We start from the raw sequence: 19,153 nt of genomic DNA on the forward strand, positions 1-19,153 counted from the left end.
AACAGCTTTGTGTTGCCAGTAACTGTTCTTTGCTGTTGCTGATGAAAGTCTGTCATTATCTTGGCTATTCATAAGTCAGATTCATACCCTGCTCATTTCAGCACAAGCTCCAGCACTTCCAAGCCCTCATGCTTGTCTGGGAGACCTTCAGTCCTCCAGTTCCCTTAACAAATGCTTGTTTGAATACCTCACTCTCATATCCCACATCCAAACACTCACATCCACTGATGTGAGCACATCAGCCACCCACCCTCATCCCTCCCACATCCCCTTCAAGGGCAGTTAATTACTGCTCATAAATTTACTCAAAGGCTCTGCCCCTTCTCATGTGGCCTCACGACCTGCCATCACACGCTGCCTTTCCCTGATGGGGATCCCAGGCACAGGGATGCTCCCAGCACATCCCTCCCCAGCTCCACAAACCCTTCCCCCTGTACCTGCACGGGCTGGAGGGGCTCCTCTGGCACAGGCAGGGGCACTGGCACCGGGATGTCCAGCTTTAGCCATGGTGGCTTCTTGCGCTGTAAACTGCTCGTGCTGTCGTGCCGCGCCTCCGACATCGTCCCACGCTTGTCCTCAGGCCTAGAGAGGAGAGACACCAGAGTCAGGAGGGAATCTGGCTCACCCCTCACAGCCCATGCTGGCAGGGTGAGCAGAGGGTTCTCCTCCCAGCTGTGACTGATGGGCCCCCAGCCCCACGTGGGATGAGTTCCCCAAGCGCCTCGTGAGGGCTCGGGGGTCACAGCTTGTGCCCACACCGCTCATTCATCACCTGACACTAAAGGACACAGAACCTCAAGCCAGATACAGACATTGCAGTCACAGAGCTGCCTCCCATTAAGATTTTTGCTGAGACTACTGTGAGATCCAGATTCCTTAAGAACAAGCCATGAATTAAATCTTAATGAGATCTGGATCCAGACCAACCAGCTAAGTAACTGCAGTATCAAAAGCCACTGACCTCCCTCTAAAACCAGCTTGTGACTCACCAACACCCTCTTTTGCCCACCCAAAGCCAAGCACCACACTTTCCAACCCACCCACCACTTAGCAATTAGCAAGTGGCCATTTCTCATCACTGTTTCTAATCTCTTTTAAATGTGGTGATTTTCTAGAAACATAAAACAGTGCACAGAGCAATACCAGTATAGCATGAACATTAGAGAACTGGCACTAATCCTGAACTAAGAGTGGTTTTCATACATAAATAATAATGATATGGTATTTAAATAAAAACCGCTGTGTAATCCAAACGCTGCAGTGAGCAGAGTGACTCGCTGTCATCTTGCCCACTCTGCTGCAGTTCTGCCCTCCTGTTTGGGACCACAGGAGTCCTTCAGGCTGGCAGAGCACCCACTTCACTGTGCATGCTCGGAAAAAACAGGTTTCACTGGAGGCAGATCAGCTCAGATGCCTCCATGGGTACTTTCCAGCCTAAATTGTGCTATGAGTTTGTATTTCTTCCTCTCCTATCACACACACAACTTCAAGTGAACAGTGGGAAGCATGTGTGCTGAATGGGACAACAGATTCCATTCCCTGCGGGCTCTCTCCTTGCATGGCCCTAGCCTGGCCTGTGGCCCTTAGCCACAGGGGACAAAAATAATCAAGTGCCCCAGCCTCTTCACCACAGTGGACAGATGGAATAAGCAACCAGTTAAATCAGCAGGCATGCTTTGACAGGGAGTAGGAAAAAAACTCTGTTGGAATTAAAATTTAGTGCTCTTACAGTGTTAACACAGCCCATTTATTTTAAATGCAGAGTGAGTTTAACACGTAAGGATTCTTCCTTGAGAGAGGCCAAGTCCTAGGCCAGGACCAGAGGGATCTCCACCCTCTGAGACATTTGGCACGCAACAAAACAAGGCCCTGAGCTGCCTGAATTATCCCAGCCTTGCAGTGGCTGAGCCAGTCAACCTGCACGGGTCCCTCCCAACCTAAATTAGGCACTGGTTCTGTGAAACGTGCACTGCCTTGCAGGGCATTGCCACCATCTTCCCACAGCTCTGCACAGGGAACTGCACACAACACTGCAAAAGATACAAGGCAGGGGGGGAATAGGTCAACAAATGGGAGTGGGGGATGATCTGGATTGGGTTAGGAGAGAATCTCATCTAAAAGGAGCTGAAGGCCAGCTGCTGGTTCAGTCGCGGGGCTGGGCCGGCTGCCAGGAGCGCTGTGCTCAGCTGAGCCAGAACGACAGAAAGGGAGGACTCAGCTGTAGGTGGATGAAGGTTGGGTTTCAGCAAATACCACAGGCCCCCAAAAGTCTGGGAATTCATGATCTAGCCTGTACAGACATGCCCTTCATACATGCACCACAGTCCTGTTGCACAGATGCAGCGCTGTGCATGAGAGGGACACAAATCCTTCCTTCCCTCCCTGCTGAGCTGCAGGGGTGGCTAAATACAACTGTTCAACTTCCTGCAAGATAAAAACAGTGAGAGTATTAGGGGAACTCCTGCCTGTGCTTGGTATGAGTAAATCTGCCATGAGACACGATTTACTGAAAGGTCTTGCAAATTTGTCTTCATGGTGAGGTCAGAAAGCAAAGCAGATTTCTCATACCTGAAATACTCCGGGCAAAGAGCTTCAGCATTTACCTCTGAGGATCACAAACACCACATGTCCTCAAGGTGTCCTAATCAGAGACCAGCCAAAAGAGACAGAGCCACCACACTGGCATGAACAAACACAATCTATTTCACACAACTCAAGAGCCTCCTTCCTGTGCCTTCAAGGGCAAATTCAGAGCCTCTAAAGTAGCAACTCTGCTTTTTCCAGCATCTCACCACTGAGCCAACATCACTCAACATCCTTCTTGTCTACCTACAGAGCAGCCTTTGTGAGCAGGAGCTCTGGGTGTAAAGAATACAAATGTGTAGGATTTGCAGCTCTATCAATCAGTGAGGCCAGGCCAGGAAGGCACAGGATGAATCACGCCCGTATTGCCCGAAAGTTGTTGCAATAACATGAAACCCTGTGAAAGACTTCTGATTAAATCTGGTTTGAGTTTCCCCTCCTAAATTGCCACAGGCAGTGATGTCCATGTATCTTCACTGGCTTCCCTGCCACCCTGGCAGACTTGCACATGGGTGCACACACTTGCCAAAGAGGACATGCAGGGGTAAAGCCTGGGGCCTTGTAATTACCCCCAAAGTGGACTTAACTTTGTATTTTAGGCAAGGTGAAGATGTCAATATGAAATTCACATTCTGAAAGAGCAATGGATTGCTCTGCTTTCTCCTTGCTTCAGCAGTTAAAGAGTTCTTTAAGTAGCAAAGCATAAAAATGCATATATAATAACTCTCTAAATGCATTCAGTATTTAAACCTCAGATGCATTTCCAGAGTGGCTGCAAACCAGAGTATATAGGAGCAAATCCCTCTACCAGTTCAACCTTCTTTACTCACCATCAGGTTCATTTCCCACTAAAAGAGTGCAGTGAAGGCAGAGCTGCTCAGCATTCCCAACTCCCTGCATGCATTTGGAGTGGCCAAAAATAAACCCTACAAACACCCAAGACTGCATCAGGCCTTGCCAGGGCAAGCACTGTGAATTCTGTGTGAATAATCAGCCACAGCCCAGGTCAGGCAGCTGCCTCTGCCCCAGGCACAAAAAGGTCCGGGGTATGGTCATGGCAGACAGGTCTCCAGGGGTTGACAGGGAGCCTGATGTGGATCCAGCTGAAGCCTTACTCACAGGCTTCTTGTGCCAGAAATATCTTTGCATGTAACAGTCCTGTATCCATCTCAACATCCATCTAGTGGTTATTATTCCAGAATTTGTCCAGATCATTTTTTAATCCAAGCAAACTTCTAGTGTTCACAACTGCACTGACAAAGCTCCAGAGCCGAAACACATGCTGTGTGACTCCAGCTCATCTGCAAACCTGCCATTCCCTGGGTCCACTTGCTGCTCTGTAGTTCTTGGACTAGGAGAATGATCAGCTTTTCCCTTTCCTCTTTCTCCATGCAAGTCCTGACCCTACAGATCTCTTCCATGCTCTTCCTATCATCCCCTCTTCCCACACACACATCCAGAAGCTCAATTCTCCTACGGGGCTGTTTCAGACCTCTTGCACTTGCTTAGTTTGGACCTTGCTCCACCAGCATCACAAAACTCAGAAATATGCAAACATAAGGCTGAATGAGAGGTATTTGCAAATCCAGCTTCTTCTAACTGATCAGCTGGTAGCAACATAAAAATTATTAATAATGTCCATTTCAATTAAAACAAACAAACAGAAGAAAAAACATATCAATGACAGACAGTCTGGGAAATTCATCTTCAAAAGGTCTGTGCCAAAGCAAGGTCACAGAACCAGAATGAAAGGCAAATCCACTGTGCTGTGGGTCAGGCTAAGAAAGGGGAGAGCACATTAAATACCAAAGTTGGCACATGATCAAGGAAAGCTGCTTAGTGAAATCTACTGACCCAAAGAGCAAAGGAAAAGCTTTGCCCAGAAGCCTGAGCATGTTCCTAAGACTGACAGGCATCCTAAATACATTTAGAAGCTTGCACAGTCATTTCAAAGAAAGACCATCCTTCCATTTAACCAGACAACTGAAGCTATTCCCATGTTGATTTCTTTACTTCCTAAATCTCTATTTTACCAGCATTCCCATTTAAAACAATGCTGGGTTTTTCCCCCCCAAGAAACATTCCAAACCAAAACCAAACCAAAACAAAACCCCAACTTATTCAACACTACGACACAAACAAACAGCATCTGCTTTTTCCAACAGCACTGCTCCTTTCCAGCACAGTGTGTGGAGACACCCCCAGGAGTAACACACACAGGGGTAATTCCACTGCAATCTGAGCACCATGCTCAGACTCCAGCTGTTTTTCTCCATTTTTCAAACCTCATCACTGCAACCATTTTATTTACAGTGCCTGCTATACAAAGTCCCAGACAAGCCCCATGTACCTGAAGGGGTCTGGCTGAGGCACAGGAATCCAGCAAAGAAAGCAGGATCCTCACAGTGCTCTCCAGACAGGAGGAGCCAGGGGAGCCAGAGGAGACAGCTCCTGGCTGTGCCTCTCTCCAGGAGGATTGCTGCTGGCACGGCAGGGAAAAGGCAGGAAGTCCAAGGAGAAGAGGAGCAATGGGTTTTTAGGCTGCCAATAAAACCATCTAGCATGGATCAGACCCAAGGAGTTCCAAACAATATCCCAAACACCAGGCGTGAGCCAGCCCTTTGAAACAGGCCAGATGGAGGGGCTGAGGGCAGGCAGGGACAGGGAAGGTGGGACAGGCCACTCCTGGGGAAAGCTGCTAAAGGCTCAGCAACACTCAGGCTTTGCTGAGCCCACCACCACTGCCCACCCTAAGAAAACACCTGAGAAATGAAACAAAGCCATCAGCACTGCCCAGGGCCCTGCTTTCCCAGCATGGGCTGGGGAGCTGGGCAAGGCTGTGAGGCTCTGCAGGAGCTGGGTCTGAGCAGTCCATGCAGCTCTTTGGGCCCTGCCCTGCAGGGAGCTGGCAGCACTGCCATGCCCACACACACCCCACTGTCCCTCTCACTGCTCCCTGCCATGCACCAGCTCTGCTGGAGGCTGATGCCACTTCCAAGAGCCTGCACCAAATCACACAGGCAGCAATTCCTCAGGGCTCTGCTCGTGAGCAAACCCATCTGCCAGCTAGCTGCTGCCCAGGGAGCAGGCTTGCCTTGCTCCACAAGGTGTTTTACCAGTACAAACTAACCCTAGTAAATTATTTCCTGTTGATCTGGCAGCCTGAAGAGTCCCAGACAATTTCAGATAAGCCCTGTGCAACCCAGAGAGGAAGGGTAGGACCAACCTCTTCAGTGATGGCTCAGCATGACAGCAGCTCAGGTGAGACATCAAATACAGCCCTGAGCTGTCATCCCCTGCCTGTGTGAAACTGTCCTGCTCCATCCCCACTGGGGATCTCACCATGAGCCACTGAACTGAACGAGCTGAGAAATATCAGCTGAAACTGCCTGGTTTGGAAGAGGCCAGGCAGAGCCCTAGACTGGAAATGGGAAGCTACACTGGGCTGGTATTTCAGGCAAAGCCTCGTAGAGGGATGGTGTTCAAAGAGGCACAGCAGGAGTGCAAAGCTTCAGAAGCTGCAGCTGGGACCCACTGAACTTGGAAAAGGTTCAGCTGCATACAGAGACAGAGGGCTTTAAGCACAGGTAATGAAAATATCCACCAGTGAAGTCTGAATGTACATGAGCCAATCCCATTATCAAGAAAGATGATCTGATATCCCTTTGAGCAACTGAATTTCTTGATTTTCAGAAAAAACATGAAGGTTATGATGGAAATCAAACAAAACTTAGTTCCTACTTGAACACCAGCATTAAAAGCTTTCAAAGCAGATTCGCCTGGGACCTGAAGATGTGTTGCCTTCATATAGCAGAGAGAGGAAAAACAGGAAGCTCAAAAACCTCTTCTGATTTCTGATAGTCCCCAGATCTGTAGCTGAGCTCCTTCAAACACAGGTTAAAAGATGACCCCCAACTGCAACATGCAAACATTCACAAGCAACAGGCTGATCTTCAAGGTCCTTTTGTTGCAGCAGACAAAGTGTAAAATAGTAACAAGAATTTGGAAACCAATGCTCAAAATTCAAGCTAAAAAGATGTCTTAAACACTTGAAAGAGATGCAAGCCAACAGAAGGAGCAGTGACCCAGCCCTGCGTGCTGCCCTCCTCCTCCTGCTGGCACCAGCATCCCCACAGCTGTTGGGTGATCCACGCTGGGAACTGACCCACATGAGCTCAGCAGAGAAAATGGCTCATTCCAGCCCCAGCTCCTTCCCACATGGCTCCACAAACACTTGTGCCAGCAGAAGGAAAGGAGAAAGCACAGGAACAAACAGAGCAGCTGGAGCCAGATGATTGAACTGCTTCTCAAGGCAGAATAGTTTGAAGTGATTGTTGAAAACATGGCTAAAACTCAGATTTGTAGCACTGTGGGAAGCCAACAATTACCCCAGAGAGGTGGTGGGTTCAGCATCTCTAATCTTCTGAGAAGCTCCCTCAGTGCAGGTGCTGAGTGCAACAGCAATAAAACACTACTGTACCACCACAGGCAGAGGGAATTTTTTGGTGGGGTCATTAGATGGGAAAACACCCAAACCATCAACAGATTGCTCCAGAGCTGACAGCCCAGCCTCACACCCCGGCAGCTTCCACAGAGGGAGGAGCTTCACCTGCTCACCCATGGCCTGCAGCACCCACAAGGAAGGAGGTGAGGGGAGCCAAGCAGAGCAGGATGGCAGAGGGACCTTTTCCATGAGAAGTTCCCTTGCTGACCCCTGGCTTGAAGCATCCACAAGGAAGCAGGTGAGGGGAGCCAAGCAGAGCAGGCTGAGCAGAGGGGTCTTTTTCCATGAGTTCCCCTGCTCAGCCATGGCCTGCAGCACCCACAAGGAAGCAGGTGAAGGGAGCCAAGCAGAGCAGGATGGCAGAGGGGCCTTTTCCATGAGGAGCTTCCCCTGCTCAGCCATGGCCTGCAGCACCCACGAGGAAGGAGGTGAGGGGAGCCAAGCAGAGCAGGATGGCAGAGGAGCCTTTTCCATGTCCTCAGCACGTGTGGCCAGATGACAGGGGCAGGTCTGCAGCACCAGCCAAGCGCACCCAGGGCCCAGGCAATGAGGGATCTCCAACTGCACCTTCCAGAGCAAACCCAGCCCAGAGCCATCCACAACCTACTGAGACACCAGCAAGGGCAACAGCCTGCACACAAACCAACCAACAACGAGGGGGGAGCAGTGGAAAACCTTCTGGAGCACTTTGGCTCTTCACTCTGTTTATGTTTCTCTGTGACACACCCTGTGGCTTTGCCACCACATCCAACAGCCACATTTCCAGCAGCCACATCCTAGAAGTCTGGGCACAGCCTGGCACTTACAAGCTCCATCAGGGCACAGCAAGATGAGATACCTGCCAACAGCTGCAGTGACGGCACACCAAGCTCTGAGCAGCATTGCCATTCCTCAGGGAAGCCAGCAGAGCTCTGCCTGGTTCTCCACAGCAGCTGTTTCCACCAAGAGATGCATTACCAGCTACCAGGGGAAGGATCATCTGTGCCAGCCTTGCTCCTGCACCCTGGTTGAAGGTAACCACAGCTGCCTGGGCTGAGCCAGCTGAGCCCTTTGGGTCCCCAGCAGCCTCTAAGCACAGTTGTCACAGTGCTCTGCACCTTCTTCAGGAAACAGTGATCACAGACACTATTGCAGTGCACATTTAACTAATTTAAACGATTCCATGGCACTTCAAGGACTCTGTTCCAGATTTATTCCCATTACTAGTGAAGCAGATGCCTGGTTAAGTACCATGGGCACAGTCACTGCCTCAATTATACAGCAAGGTGAGAGTCACAAAAAGGCTTTTGTCAGTGCAGCCATGACCCCACACTAGGAAACAAAAGACAAACCCAACAAAGGTTTTATTTTCATTGAAATTTTGCATTTTGAAGGCTTTTTTCTAGCAGCTCTCATACCCATCACAAGCACTGTAAGGGTTCAGGACACAAGGCAAGCTGGGAAGACACTGAGGACAGAAGTAAACACTGGCTCTGGCTGATTTTGGAACAGCTGTCTGTGCACCCAGCTCAAGAGCCATTTTCTTGGTAATGTGTCTTAGTGATTACAACATTGTTCATTTAGAAATACAATATCAATAAACAATTGATGGAAAAGCAACTCCCCTAAAAAGATGACAATAAGCCAAACCAGCAATTATGTTAGACCAAAAGCTACTCATCCTCTACAGCAAAGAGTCTGGATACTAAAAGCAGCTAAGAATCACTGTTTGTTGTGCTAAATAAAAACGTTTCAATGGCAAAAGAGATCAAAACTGCCACAAATGACAACATTTCCTATGGAAAGTTACATAAAGCCACTCTGAATAGCAACCTAAAAAAAATCTTAGAGGAAATAACAATAACAAACGTTGGAGCCACCAGAAGACAGACTTTATATTCAGGAAGGATGGAAGGCACAGAGCCACTCAGAACAGCTTTCTTGGAGTGTTCCTTTGAAACTCAGAGCATCCTCACTCCCCATCACACCCCTGCTTTCTCCAGCACCACCACAGTTCTGCTCACCTGGGCACAAGTGAGAGAATAAAAAATGCCCACAGCAGCCAAGGCCTGGGGGAGATCCTTCAAAGGACCAATTGAACAGCCAAGAATTCAGAGCAGAGCTGGTTTGGCTGCTGTCCCTCACCATTAGGTGATGCAGCCAAGGACAGGAGAGCCACTCTGGTGCTCTGAATTCTCCCTTGGCTCATGTTTGAGGGCCAGGCACACACCATCTCCTGCTGTGTCCAACTGGAAATAGCTGCAGGAAGAGCTTGTCTTGCTCTGCAGGTGTGTGCACACCTCTGCACATTCATCGTGTGCCCAGTGCAAGAACTCATTCATAATGCAAACAGAAGTAATCAGAATTCTAGCTTGGTTTAGCAAAAAAAAAAAAAAAAAATTAAAATTCTAAGTGAACCACACTTCTTCAGGCTGAGTGAATGGCACATCCTTACTCACTGTTCTCCCTGAAATTACAGTCCCAGAACAGCCAGGGAAAAGGAAGGTACACTCACACTTTTTGGCAAAACAACTCCCAGTTTTCTACAGTTCACTTTAAGGCTTTGAATTTAAGCAACAGAGTAACAAATCTCCCGTGTGCTGACTGCTACAGGGCAGTGACTCCCGAAATACAGAAGCTGCATTTATCTGAGCCCTCCAGATTTTAAAACCCAAGCAGCTCTAACTTTCACTGAGCCAAAGCCAAGGAAGTGCCAGACCTGGAGGACTGTGAGTGCTGCGTCCTGTGCCGTTTCAGGATGATCTCATTGGGATTGTTCCTTTTTAAAGGAAAGCAAACCTTCAAAGCAGGGATTGCTGCTGACCAGCAGAGCAAGGGGCTGGCTCTGAGCACAGTGGAAACAGGAAGGGGAGGAGGTGGCAAAGGTAAGCTTTCCAGAAAGGGCAAGATCAGGCATGGCTTGCTATCTCTTCTCCCCCTGGGAAGGCTCTACTGTGCCAGGGAAGAATTGTGCAATGACACCTCAGACTTCACTGAGAAGAAATTACATTTCCTTTAATAAACACTGTGCTTTGGAGATGCTCTGATTGCTAAAGCAAGGTCTGTTTGTTGCTGAAGGCCCCAGAATTTAAGAACATATCCGCTGCTCAGGTTTGCATCACCGCACTTCCAACATTTCTCTGGTAGGCAAAAAGGAGCTGTAATTATATTTGAAATAAATTGTTTACCTAGATAGTTGAAGAGTGCATCCAAAGGAAATTACAGCAAAAACAAGCCCTATGTCAATGTGACATTTGCTGTCTGTGCAGCAAGTAGAGCACACAAGCAATGAAACGTGCACTCTTACAGCTTTAGGAGATTGGACCACTAAGATAAATGTGAAGAATATGCTCTCTGTCTTCACCCAGTGGGAAACGGACACTGTTACTCGGAAGGATTTGACCATAGTTTGGATGATTTGGTCAAAAACCCAGCTGCTGATTTGCTCTTTGTTGCATCATCCCAACACACATTAGAAAAAAACCAAAACCACCTCCTCATTCCTACAGCAGCATGAACTGAAACAAAGATGAGAGGTGTGAGCTGAAGCTTCAACTCCTCCTGGACAGCAACAAGGTGGGTAGGACCAAAAAAAGGAGCAAACAGTCGGAAATCCCTGAAGTTCAACTACCAAGGATATGACAATGGGCAATCTCAGCACAGACGCATTTCCACTTCTCCCTGTGGAAACCTCTCCCCCAGGGGCACAGACATTCTGCCTGGGAAAACAGAGAGGTTGGCAGGCAAGCCCTGCCCAGCTCAGGCTGCACTGGGGGAGGCTCTCCACACTCCATGCAAGCAGGCCTGCATGGTCTGAGCACACAGCACACACCAAATTAGCCTGGGGTTCTTCGAGGACATGGAAACAGCGCTGCCAGCATGACCATGGGAAATGCTGCCAAACAGATCCATTTCCTTCCAAGGTTAAATCTGCCTGTTGCCAGCCTAATCTCTTGGGACTAAGAGCTGCAGGGTTAATCCTGTCCCTTTTAAATGTGATTCTCTTAGAGGGGAGTTATTGAGCACTAGCAGAGTAAGCAACCTGGTGCCCATTCAGGTCTGCTAGTCCTGAACGAGGCAAAAAATAAACAAACAAAAAGAAAACAAAACAAAAGAACCAACCACAAGGCTAAAAATAAAGCCTACCACCAGGGAGAGGACTACCTGCACAACCCTGGACACCAGGGCTTCCCCTGCTCTGCAGAAAGAAACCATCTCCATCCTACCTTCCAGCAGCACTGGGATGTTTCACCCACAACCCAGACACAAATCCCATTAAATTCAGGCTGCAGCACCCACAGCACACACTGAGATGTTTTCACACAGCTCCCTGAGCAGGCAGGCAACACATGCATTCCATGGGTTTCTTAAAACTCCAACATATACATACCCAGCAGCTGGGAGTCAACCTCACAGCAACTGTGTGAGATCTGCACAGTTCATGTTTCCTTTCCTTCAAACTAGATGGTGATAAATGTTAAACGTGGAGTCCAGCACCTCTTCAAGTGAAAAGAAAGGAAACTAATCCACTTCTGAGCTCAGGGAAAATGTTAAGGAAGAAATCCATCTTTGAGTTTTAAGTATTTCTACTGGAATGTGTCACATACAGGAGACAGGCGGGTGGCTGCAGGAACAGCAATTAACAGAGGTGTCATGTCAGGCCACAATTAATGCTGGAAACTCTGAGAAAGATGCATGGTCTCCACGGGATGCCAAGGCCTCCAGAGATAGCTATGGAAGAAAGGCAGCAACCACAAGGGAAGAATCTTATCAAAAGACCAGTCTGCTGGATAAAAGCTGTAGAGTGACAGATAAAGAAATGTCAGGATCTTCAGCTCACAGCCAGTCCTGCTTGGCAGGCACATCCCCAGCAACACGGGGCTCACACAACACACACTCTGCTCAACTCCTTGCTGGACACACTGAATGGAAGAGGAAAACAAGCTGGTAATCCTGGCCACGTTGCCCATCTCAGGCCTTCAGCACTAACCAGGCTGTGTTTGCACTGCTGAGAGTTCCAACACACTGAAGAGAATCAAACTTTTACTAATTATATCCGAGCATGAGGGCTCTGTGCCCAGAATAAACTGCCCTATCATGCCACACTCAGCAGACCCTGCCTCTCTCAAGGGAACATGTTGGGACTTGCTGGCTGCTTTCCGGGGCTGGATTCCAGAGGAACAGGACTGATGACCCCAAAAGGAATTCCTATTCCTGCCCGGCGACCTCGCGAGGCTGCAGCCCCGTCGCAGTCCCTGCCACGAAAGCGAAACGAGCTGTCTGCCAAGTCCAGTGACGAGGTGCTGGCCCTCTCTGAGGGACATAATTCCTGCCTGAGGTGACACATCGGGGCCACACGCTCTCAGTACCAAGACACAGAGAGGAGAGGCTCGTTGGAGAAGAGGTTTCTGCTGTGCTTGCAGGCCAGCAGCACTCTGCACATTCAAAGCTCATCCCCCTGGCTGAAGCCTACCCAGCACACAGCAAGACATTCCCAAGAGCAGGGCCAACCCATGGCTTTCCCCAGAACCTGAAAAGCCAGTTTGTAGGCAGATCTCTTGCAAGTGGATTGCTTAAAAAAAAAAAAAAAAAAAGGCCTGTCATGGGAAGTCCCAGAGCAGAACAGAACTAGTTTTGTGGGAGTTGCTTTTACGCTGCACAGCATCAACCTCCTTTCATGGGAACACACAGAAGCAGGAACAGCACGGACACACGTCCACATGCCAGAGCTGCTGCCTTCCTGGGAGCTCAGGACAAATGAGCACAGGGGCCAGGAAAAAAGCTGGGGACCTGTTCCAAATGCACAGCACCTCCTGGAAAGCTGGCAGTATCCCAGCTCAGAAATGGCACAGGCTCCCAAGAGCCTGCACACACAGGGCAGACCTGGGCTAAGCAGCAGCAGCCACATGAGGGATGCAGTAGGAGGGAGAGATGATAGCTGTTATTAGAGCAACTGAGGGTTAATAAAAAGGCAGGCAAGCCCTTTCATAAAGTCCATTTAACAATCAAAGCTTAAAGGAAGTATCTAAAGTTCACCTCTTTCTTCCAACTATATCAACCAATCTAACACGAGTCATCACCTCCTCCTGCAAACCTGCACCACTGAGATGGAACAGCTGGAGAGCAACATCCTTCATACACTGGAGTGGAAATGCAATTCTTCCAAGGGTCTGCTCCCCAGCTTGTCCCAAGCGGGCCATTTTTATCCCCGTGGTCACAGCCCACAGGCAGCTATTTGTCCTCGCTGCCCTATCAGCGTTACTGCAGTTAACACCCTGTGCTCCTTCCTTGTCCCATGCTTCATTCAGAAGCTTTGCTGCTTTGTCCCTTCCCGTTACGTGTGACTATTTTTTTCCCTTTACTGCAGAATGCACTTTTCTTCCCAGAGGAAATAAGCAGGCATGGGGACAAAAACAGGAAGAAAGGAAACAACTTCCTGCTTGCTCCAAGACCCGGCTTGGAGACATCTCTGACCGGCACCGTGCAGCCCGCCACGAAGCCAACTGCAAGAGAAGCAGCAGCCACAGAACCGAGCGGGGCACCAGGACGAGCACCGGACAAAACTCATCTGTGCTGCCACTCACCTCTCCTGAGTTACACTGGAGAAAAACGCGGGGCAAAATGTACACATGGGGCACTTAGCACCGCAGGGATGTGTGTGGCAGGATGGGGCTGCTAAAAAAGGACTTGGCACTGAGCTGCACCCTGCAAAAGCTTTGGTCGCCCTCGCGTCAGGCTGCCGTGATCCCCTCGCTTCGTGCCAGCAGTGCACAGTGTGAGAACTCAGCTCAGAGACTCGATCCGGCAGGAAAACTAACCTTAACATGTAAAAAGCCATATATTTTCCACCAGATCATCTCCCAAAGTCGCTGCCAAAGCGCGACTGGGTGCCAGCATCAGGGGAGGGACGGCTGGGAAAGCGTGGGGATGGGGTGGACTCGGATCAGCCGAAACAAGCCGCGAAGGCGCACCTCCACCTACAGCCGAAAGCAGTGCGATCGCCAAGCTCCGACATCCACACACGGGGGTCAGGGCAGCACCTGCCCCGGCCCCGCTCTCACCCCGCGGGCCGCTCCCCGCCCGGCGGTCCCGGTACCTCGGCGGGGCAGGAGCGGCCCCCGCGGGCTGCCCCTCCCGGGCTGCCCCTCCCGGGATGCCCCTCCCGGCCAGCGCCCCCCGTCCCCCCGGCCCCGCACTCACCGTGCAGGCGAGGGCGAAGCGCAGCGGCCGCTGGGCTCGAGCCGCCCCCCGGTGCGGCTTAAGGGACCGGCGCCGCCGAGCTCGGCCCGCGGAGGGCGCGGAGACTCCTCCCCCGTGCCAGGGGCCGGCCGGGCGGGCACGCCATTCACAGCCCCGGCATGCAAATGGGAGCCGGGAGCCGAGCGGCGCTGGGCGCTGAGAGTCCCGGCGGGGAGCTGCCAGCGCCCGGGGCCGCGGGACGCCGCATCCCGCCGCGCCGCCCTGACTCACGGGGTAGGAATGCGCCGCGCCGGGCGGAAGCCACCGGCCCGCCCGCGGCCCCCGCAGCCCCCGCCTTCCCCGCTGCCGCGGCGGTGGGCAGCGCCCTTTAGCCCCGCCGCTGCGCTGGGCTGCCGGGGCTGAGCGCCGGCTCCCGTTAGCATCGGCCCTGCGGGTGCTGGCATCGCTGCCGTGCCCGCGGGAGCTGCGGGCATTCCCGTGCCGGGAGTCCCCTTGGCTGGGCACCGCCGAGCTGCCAAGCACTGGCTCCGCTGCTCCACACGGGAGCCTTCCCCGCTGAGCCTCCCGTGCACTGGGCTGTGATGCTCCCGGTCCCCTCACTCTTTCTGGCTGTTTCACTGTACTTTACCTTCTGCTCGCCCATTCCCCTACGCTTAGTGCCGTGTTTCCTACCTAGTCTTCACACTTCCTCTTCCAGCCATGTGGTTAGCGTCTTCACACCTCCTCTAAGCTGTTTCTTTCCTCCCAGTTTAAACCTTTTTCCCTTCTGGGGGCATCCCCCCACCTCGATTGCTCAGCCATCCTCTCCTTTGTCCTGGGATTGCTGCAGAAAATTTCTCCATCCATCCTCCAAGGAGCATCAGTCAGCATGTATTGCTCACGCAGAGCTTTGCTGGAGCTCCAGTGAGGCCTGCAGGGTGCACATCCCTCTTGAGCAGGTCCCCAACCCACAGCTCCAGATGCTTTCAATGTTAGTAATAACTGGGGGGGGATGATGTTCCTTTCCCATCTCATTGCATCTTCCCCACGACCTGCGTGCTCCAGCCGAGCTGAGCTCATCGGTACCGCACCCACCGTGCCCACGGCAGCCACACGTCGAAGGCAGCCCCCAGAGAGCCCTGCTAACCATATCATGTCTCATTAGCTAATGAGCAAACCCAGAGCAGCCCCAGCTAGTCCTGGCTGAGGTGGAGAGCAAATAGCACGCAGAACCCTGACTGTCCGCAAAGCTTAACAGGCACAAATTATTTTCAGATGTTTCTACCACATAAACAAGGAAAAGAAGCATCCAGTAATGCACTCATAGGGCCCTTCAGCATCTCCCAGGAGGAACACTCTGGAGCTGGAGTAGGAATCTGACCCACCCCTGCTCGTTCTTTGCCTCCTGCCAATAGTATGTGCATTCTGCAAGAAAAGCAAAGCTCTGTCACTGAAACGTGACTTCTTGCTCCTGTAGAAAACTCTTGCAGACAGTGCTAACCCCAACCCACAAATTCCTGTTCCCCAGTGCTTCCCTACCCAGCTCCCAAACTCTTTTACCCAAGCTGCAGGAATCTGCAGAGCTGGATAAAATCTACCCTGTTGGTAAAGCATACACCTACATTGCTGCCATCCCCAGCCAGAGTGGTTCTCCTTCAGTGCACTGAGTGCTCCTAGCCTAAAATAGATGGAATAAGGTGATTTCAGGCCAGGTTCTGACTGCTCAAGCACGAGATGCTGAATGGCAGCAGTTCAGTGTTGAGCACCCACCATTCCTGGCCTGGAGCAGCTCATCTAGCCCGAAAACCTTGTTTGTTTTCTCTCTCTTCAGGGAATACTTCTATTTGAAATGTGGACCAGCTGAAGGAGGGCTCTTTCCTGCTGCTTGTTATGTTTAAGGTGAACATGTGATTACATGAATTTGTTTCATTCTTCTCTGCTGGAAACTGGAATTTCTTCCCTACTTGAAACCCATGAGAAACTGTGATCTTGCCACAAGACGTGGTTAAAGACCCAATGAAATAGATATCCATCAGCATGTGAATGCAGCACTTTCACTGCTGCAGCTTGCTAAAACTGCTTCAAGGCCTGATGAGCCACACACCTGCCTGCTTCCAGCCAGGCTCTGCTGGGTCTGCACCAGCCAGGAGTGCTGCACAATGGCCCTCAGGCGCTGGACAGAATTGTTCAACACCTCATCTCCTGCTGCATCCCCTCCTGCATGCACATTTCTATGCAAGACTCCTTGGAGCATTGATCCTGTGTCATCAAGTGTTAAATTGTGGCTCCACTGAATGTGGATTATAATCCAAGCAGAGAACTGGTGGTGTTACAGCCTGTGTGCCTTGCCTGACAGTTCTGTAAGGACAGCTAGGACCCACCTGGAGCACAGAGGTCTGTTTCTATCAGGATCACCAGTTCCCTGGACAGATGATTCTATTCCAACCTGCTTTGTTCAGTGTTTGGGCCAAGAAGGCATCCCAGTACCTGGCAAGCACAGCAGAGAGCATCAGATTGCAGCCTTGACCAGTAAAAACAGAGTTCCCCTTGCCCTCTGGAAATACATGGGCTTTGCAGTGCCTCCTGTGCTGACATGAAGCAGCAGCACAGCCCTGGCAGCTGTCCTAGCAAACAGGGAAGAGGTCCAGAAAGGCCTGGGATTTCTTCTGGGAGGATTAATAACACAGAAACCCAGGCAAAGTCCCACGGAGTTTCAAACGCAGGTGGCCTGGCCGGGAGCCAGAGAGGGAAGTGCCAGGAGGGAAAGGACGGGGATTCCCTTTGGGAAATGCCTTCCCAGGGTGGATGGCTGGACCTGCAGCCCCTTGCTGGGGAGCAAACCTGGTTCCTGGGCACCAACAGCAAATCAGCTTTTCACCCCCAGCTGCACATGGGTGTGTGGGACCCTGTGCACAGGAAAAGTGGGGATGGTACAGCAGGCTCTGTTCACCAGAGCTGTTACAGAAATATCTCCATATCTGCCCCTGTTCCTCACTAACCTGCAGCTCCTGGTGTGCAGCTGGCCCAGCTTTCTGCCCCAGGGAGGGCAGTGAGGGTGCTCTGAGCACCCAGCCTCAGCAGTGCCCTTCCTCCTCAGTGTTGGTGCAAAATGCCTGGAGTGCAGATGCCCCCAGAGTGGATGTCCAACTGGGAATGGTGCTGCTGACCTGCAAAAAAAAATATTGACATTTTTTGGAGCGCAAACCTTTCACTTCCCCCCCACAAAAAAACCCCAAAGAACCAAACAACTTCTATTAACAAGCAGCTATGTCGCAACTTCCATTTCCTATAACCCACTCAATTTACATGAAGTTCAGAAACCTCAAACTGGGTGGAAGGTCTTCTGAAGCCTCAGTCACCCTCAGGCAGCAGCAGACAGTGCAGACATTATTGTGTGGGATCACACCTGTGGCAAGGAGGGACACAGAGGTGACTTTGGCCTGGCAGTTCCGTGCACCTGCTCAGGATGTGCCAGGGGCTGAGCTGGCAGAGCAGGCCTGCAGGGATTGGGGGTTTAAGCCCATGGAAGAGGTTCAAAAATAAAGCCAAGCCCCACCATCCTTGCCTGAAGGTTATTCAGCCCAAATCAGCACAGATAATTCCCTTCACAGACATCATCATTGATGTCTGTCCCCCACCTGGGGCTGGGGAGCAGGAGACAAGCAGGGAGAGGAGCCAAAATGCTGATCTGGGAAGATGGTGGTGCCCCAGACCACTCACAGCCACAGGAGCTGCTGCCCAGCAGAGCACAAGGAAATCACATCAAAACTCAGGCCCTTCATTTTCTGCCCAGATTAATTGCAATTAATCATTCCTGGCTCTAGCCACAGGGAATGTGTGTGCTTGCAGTGCCAGGACGAGGTGGAGGAGTGGAAATGAGATACAACTAGGATTTCATGGCTAGCCCATAAAGAAATATTTATTTTCAATTGTATTTTACCCAGAAAATCCACTCAGATCAAAATGGCAATTTTCATTTTGGTGAACTCATTGAGGGATTGAACTCATTGGCCAAAAAAAGGGAAAAGAAAAATAAAAAAAGAGCATGTGTAAGCAAACTGTGATTTCCAAAATATTTAGGAAATGTCACTTAGCAAAATAGCTTCTTTCTCCCCAGTTTACTTCAACACAAAAAGGTGCTTTTAGCATACATATATGTGTGTGTTTCATATGGAAGGAATAAAAATGTCATGGAAGAAGTAAGATAAAACTCCCAAAATATCTCTTTATGTAGCCTGAAAGACTCTTATCATTTTCCAATCCACTCTTGGCAAGAGATGAAATAATATTGCTTCAGAATTTCAAAACTGGGCAGATTTATTTCCAAGAGGCACACAAGGACTCTTATAAAGCATTCAAATACAGAGAGCAGTGGCCAAGGGTGTGATCAAACCTTCACTGTTGGAATGCAGGCCTGGGAGAGCCTGAATCCAAATTGCACAAATTACCTTTTAGGTGTTGATCTGTAATTCTGGGCCTCCTGGGTTTTGAGCAGACACTTTCATTTAAATGTCCAGGTTCTACTAACCTGGCTTCTAACCTGCTGCAGTGGACAAGCCTCGAAGGAGAACATTCAAAATTGGCAATAAGAGTGATCCAGTTCAGACAGAACACTGCAGAAAGGACTCAGACTTTGAATCAGGTACAGTGAAGCTCACCATCTCCTAAATTCCTGTATTAATTACAAGAGATTTAATTGAAACTAACAAAAAAAAAATTCCAGTTCAGTTATTCATAAATGAACTGAAGTAGTTCATAAAGGAACTGAGGAATTTTGGTTTGTCTGTCAGCAGTAAGCTACTTTTTGAAGAAAGTGCAGAGATATGCTATCTTGATGTAAAAATATGAACTCAGTAATTGGAGAAAAAATAATTCAGTTACTGACAACAAGCTTGTAAAGAACTTGCT

At 50.2% G+C, this 19,153-nt stretch overlaps 1 protein-coding gene across 5 annotated transcripts in view; it reads right to left on the reverse strand.

The window, feature by feature from the left end:
* Positions 1 to 14,398, reverse strand: part of RHBDF1 (rhomboid 5 homolog 1) — a 35,624-nt gene extending 21,226 nt beyond the window's left edge. For 2 of the 5 annotated variants that reach the window (XM_074552828.1, XM_074552827.1), the window contains exon 1: positions 438 to 582. In XM_074552828.1, coding sequence (XP_074408929.1) covers positions 438 to 560 — 123 coding nt within the window. In that variant the 5' untranslated portion in view covers positions 561 to 582. Of the gene's footprint in view, positions 1 to 437; positions 583 to 11,456; positions 12,546 to 13,146; positions 13,526 to 14,266 lie in introns of those variants that run through there. The other 3 variants (XM_074552830.1, XM_074552829.1, XM_074552831.1) reach the window with 3 other exon arrangements.
* Between the last annotated feature and the right edge of the window lie 4,755 nt (positions 14,399 to 19,153).

Source organism: Zonotrichia albicollis, chromosome 16 (genome assembly GCF_047830755.1).
Source record: "Zonotrichia albicollis isolate bZonAlb1 chromosome 16, bZonAlb1.hap1, whole genome shotgun sequence".
NCBI classification, from domain to species: Eukaryota; Metazoa; Chordata; class Aves; order Passeriformes; family Passerellidae; genus Zonotrichia; species Zonotrichia albicollis.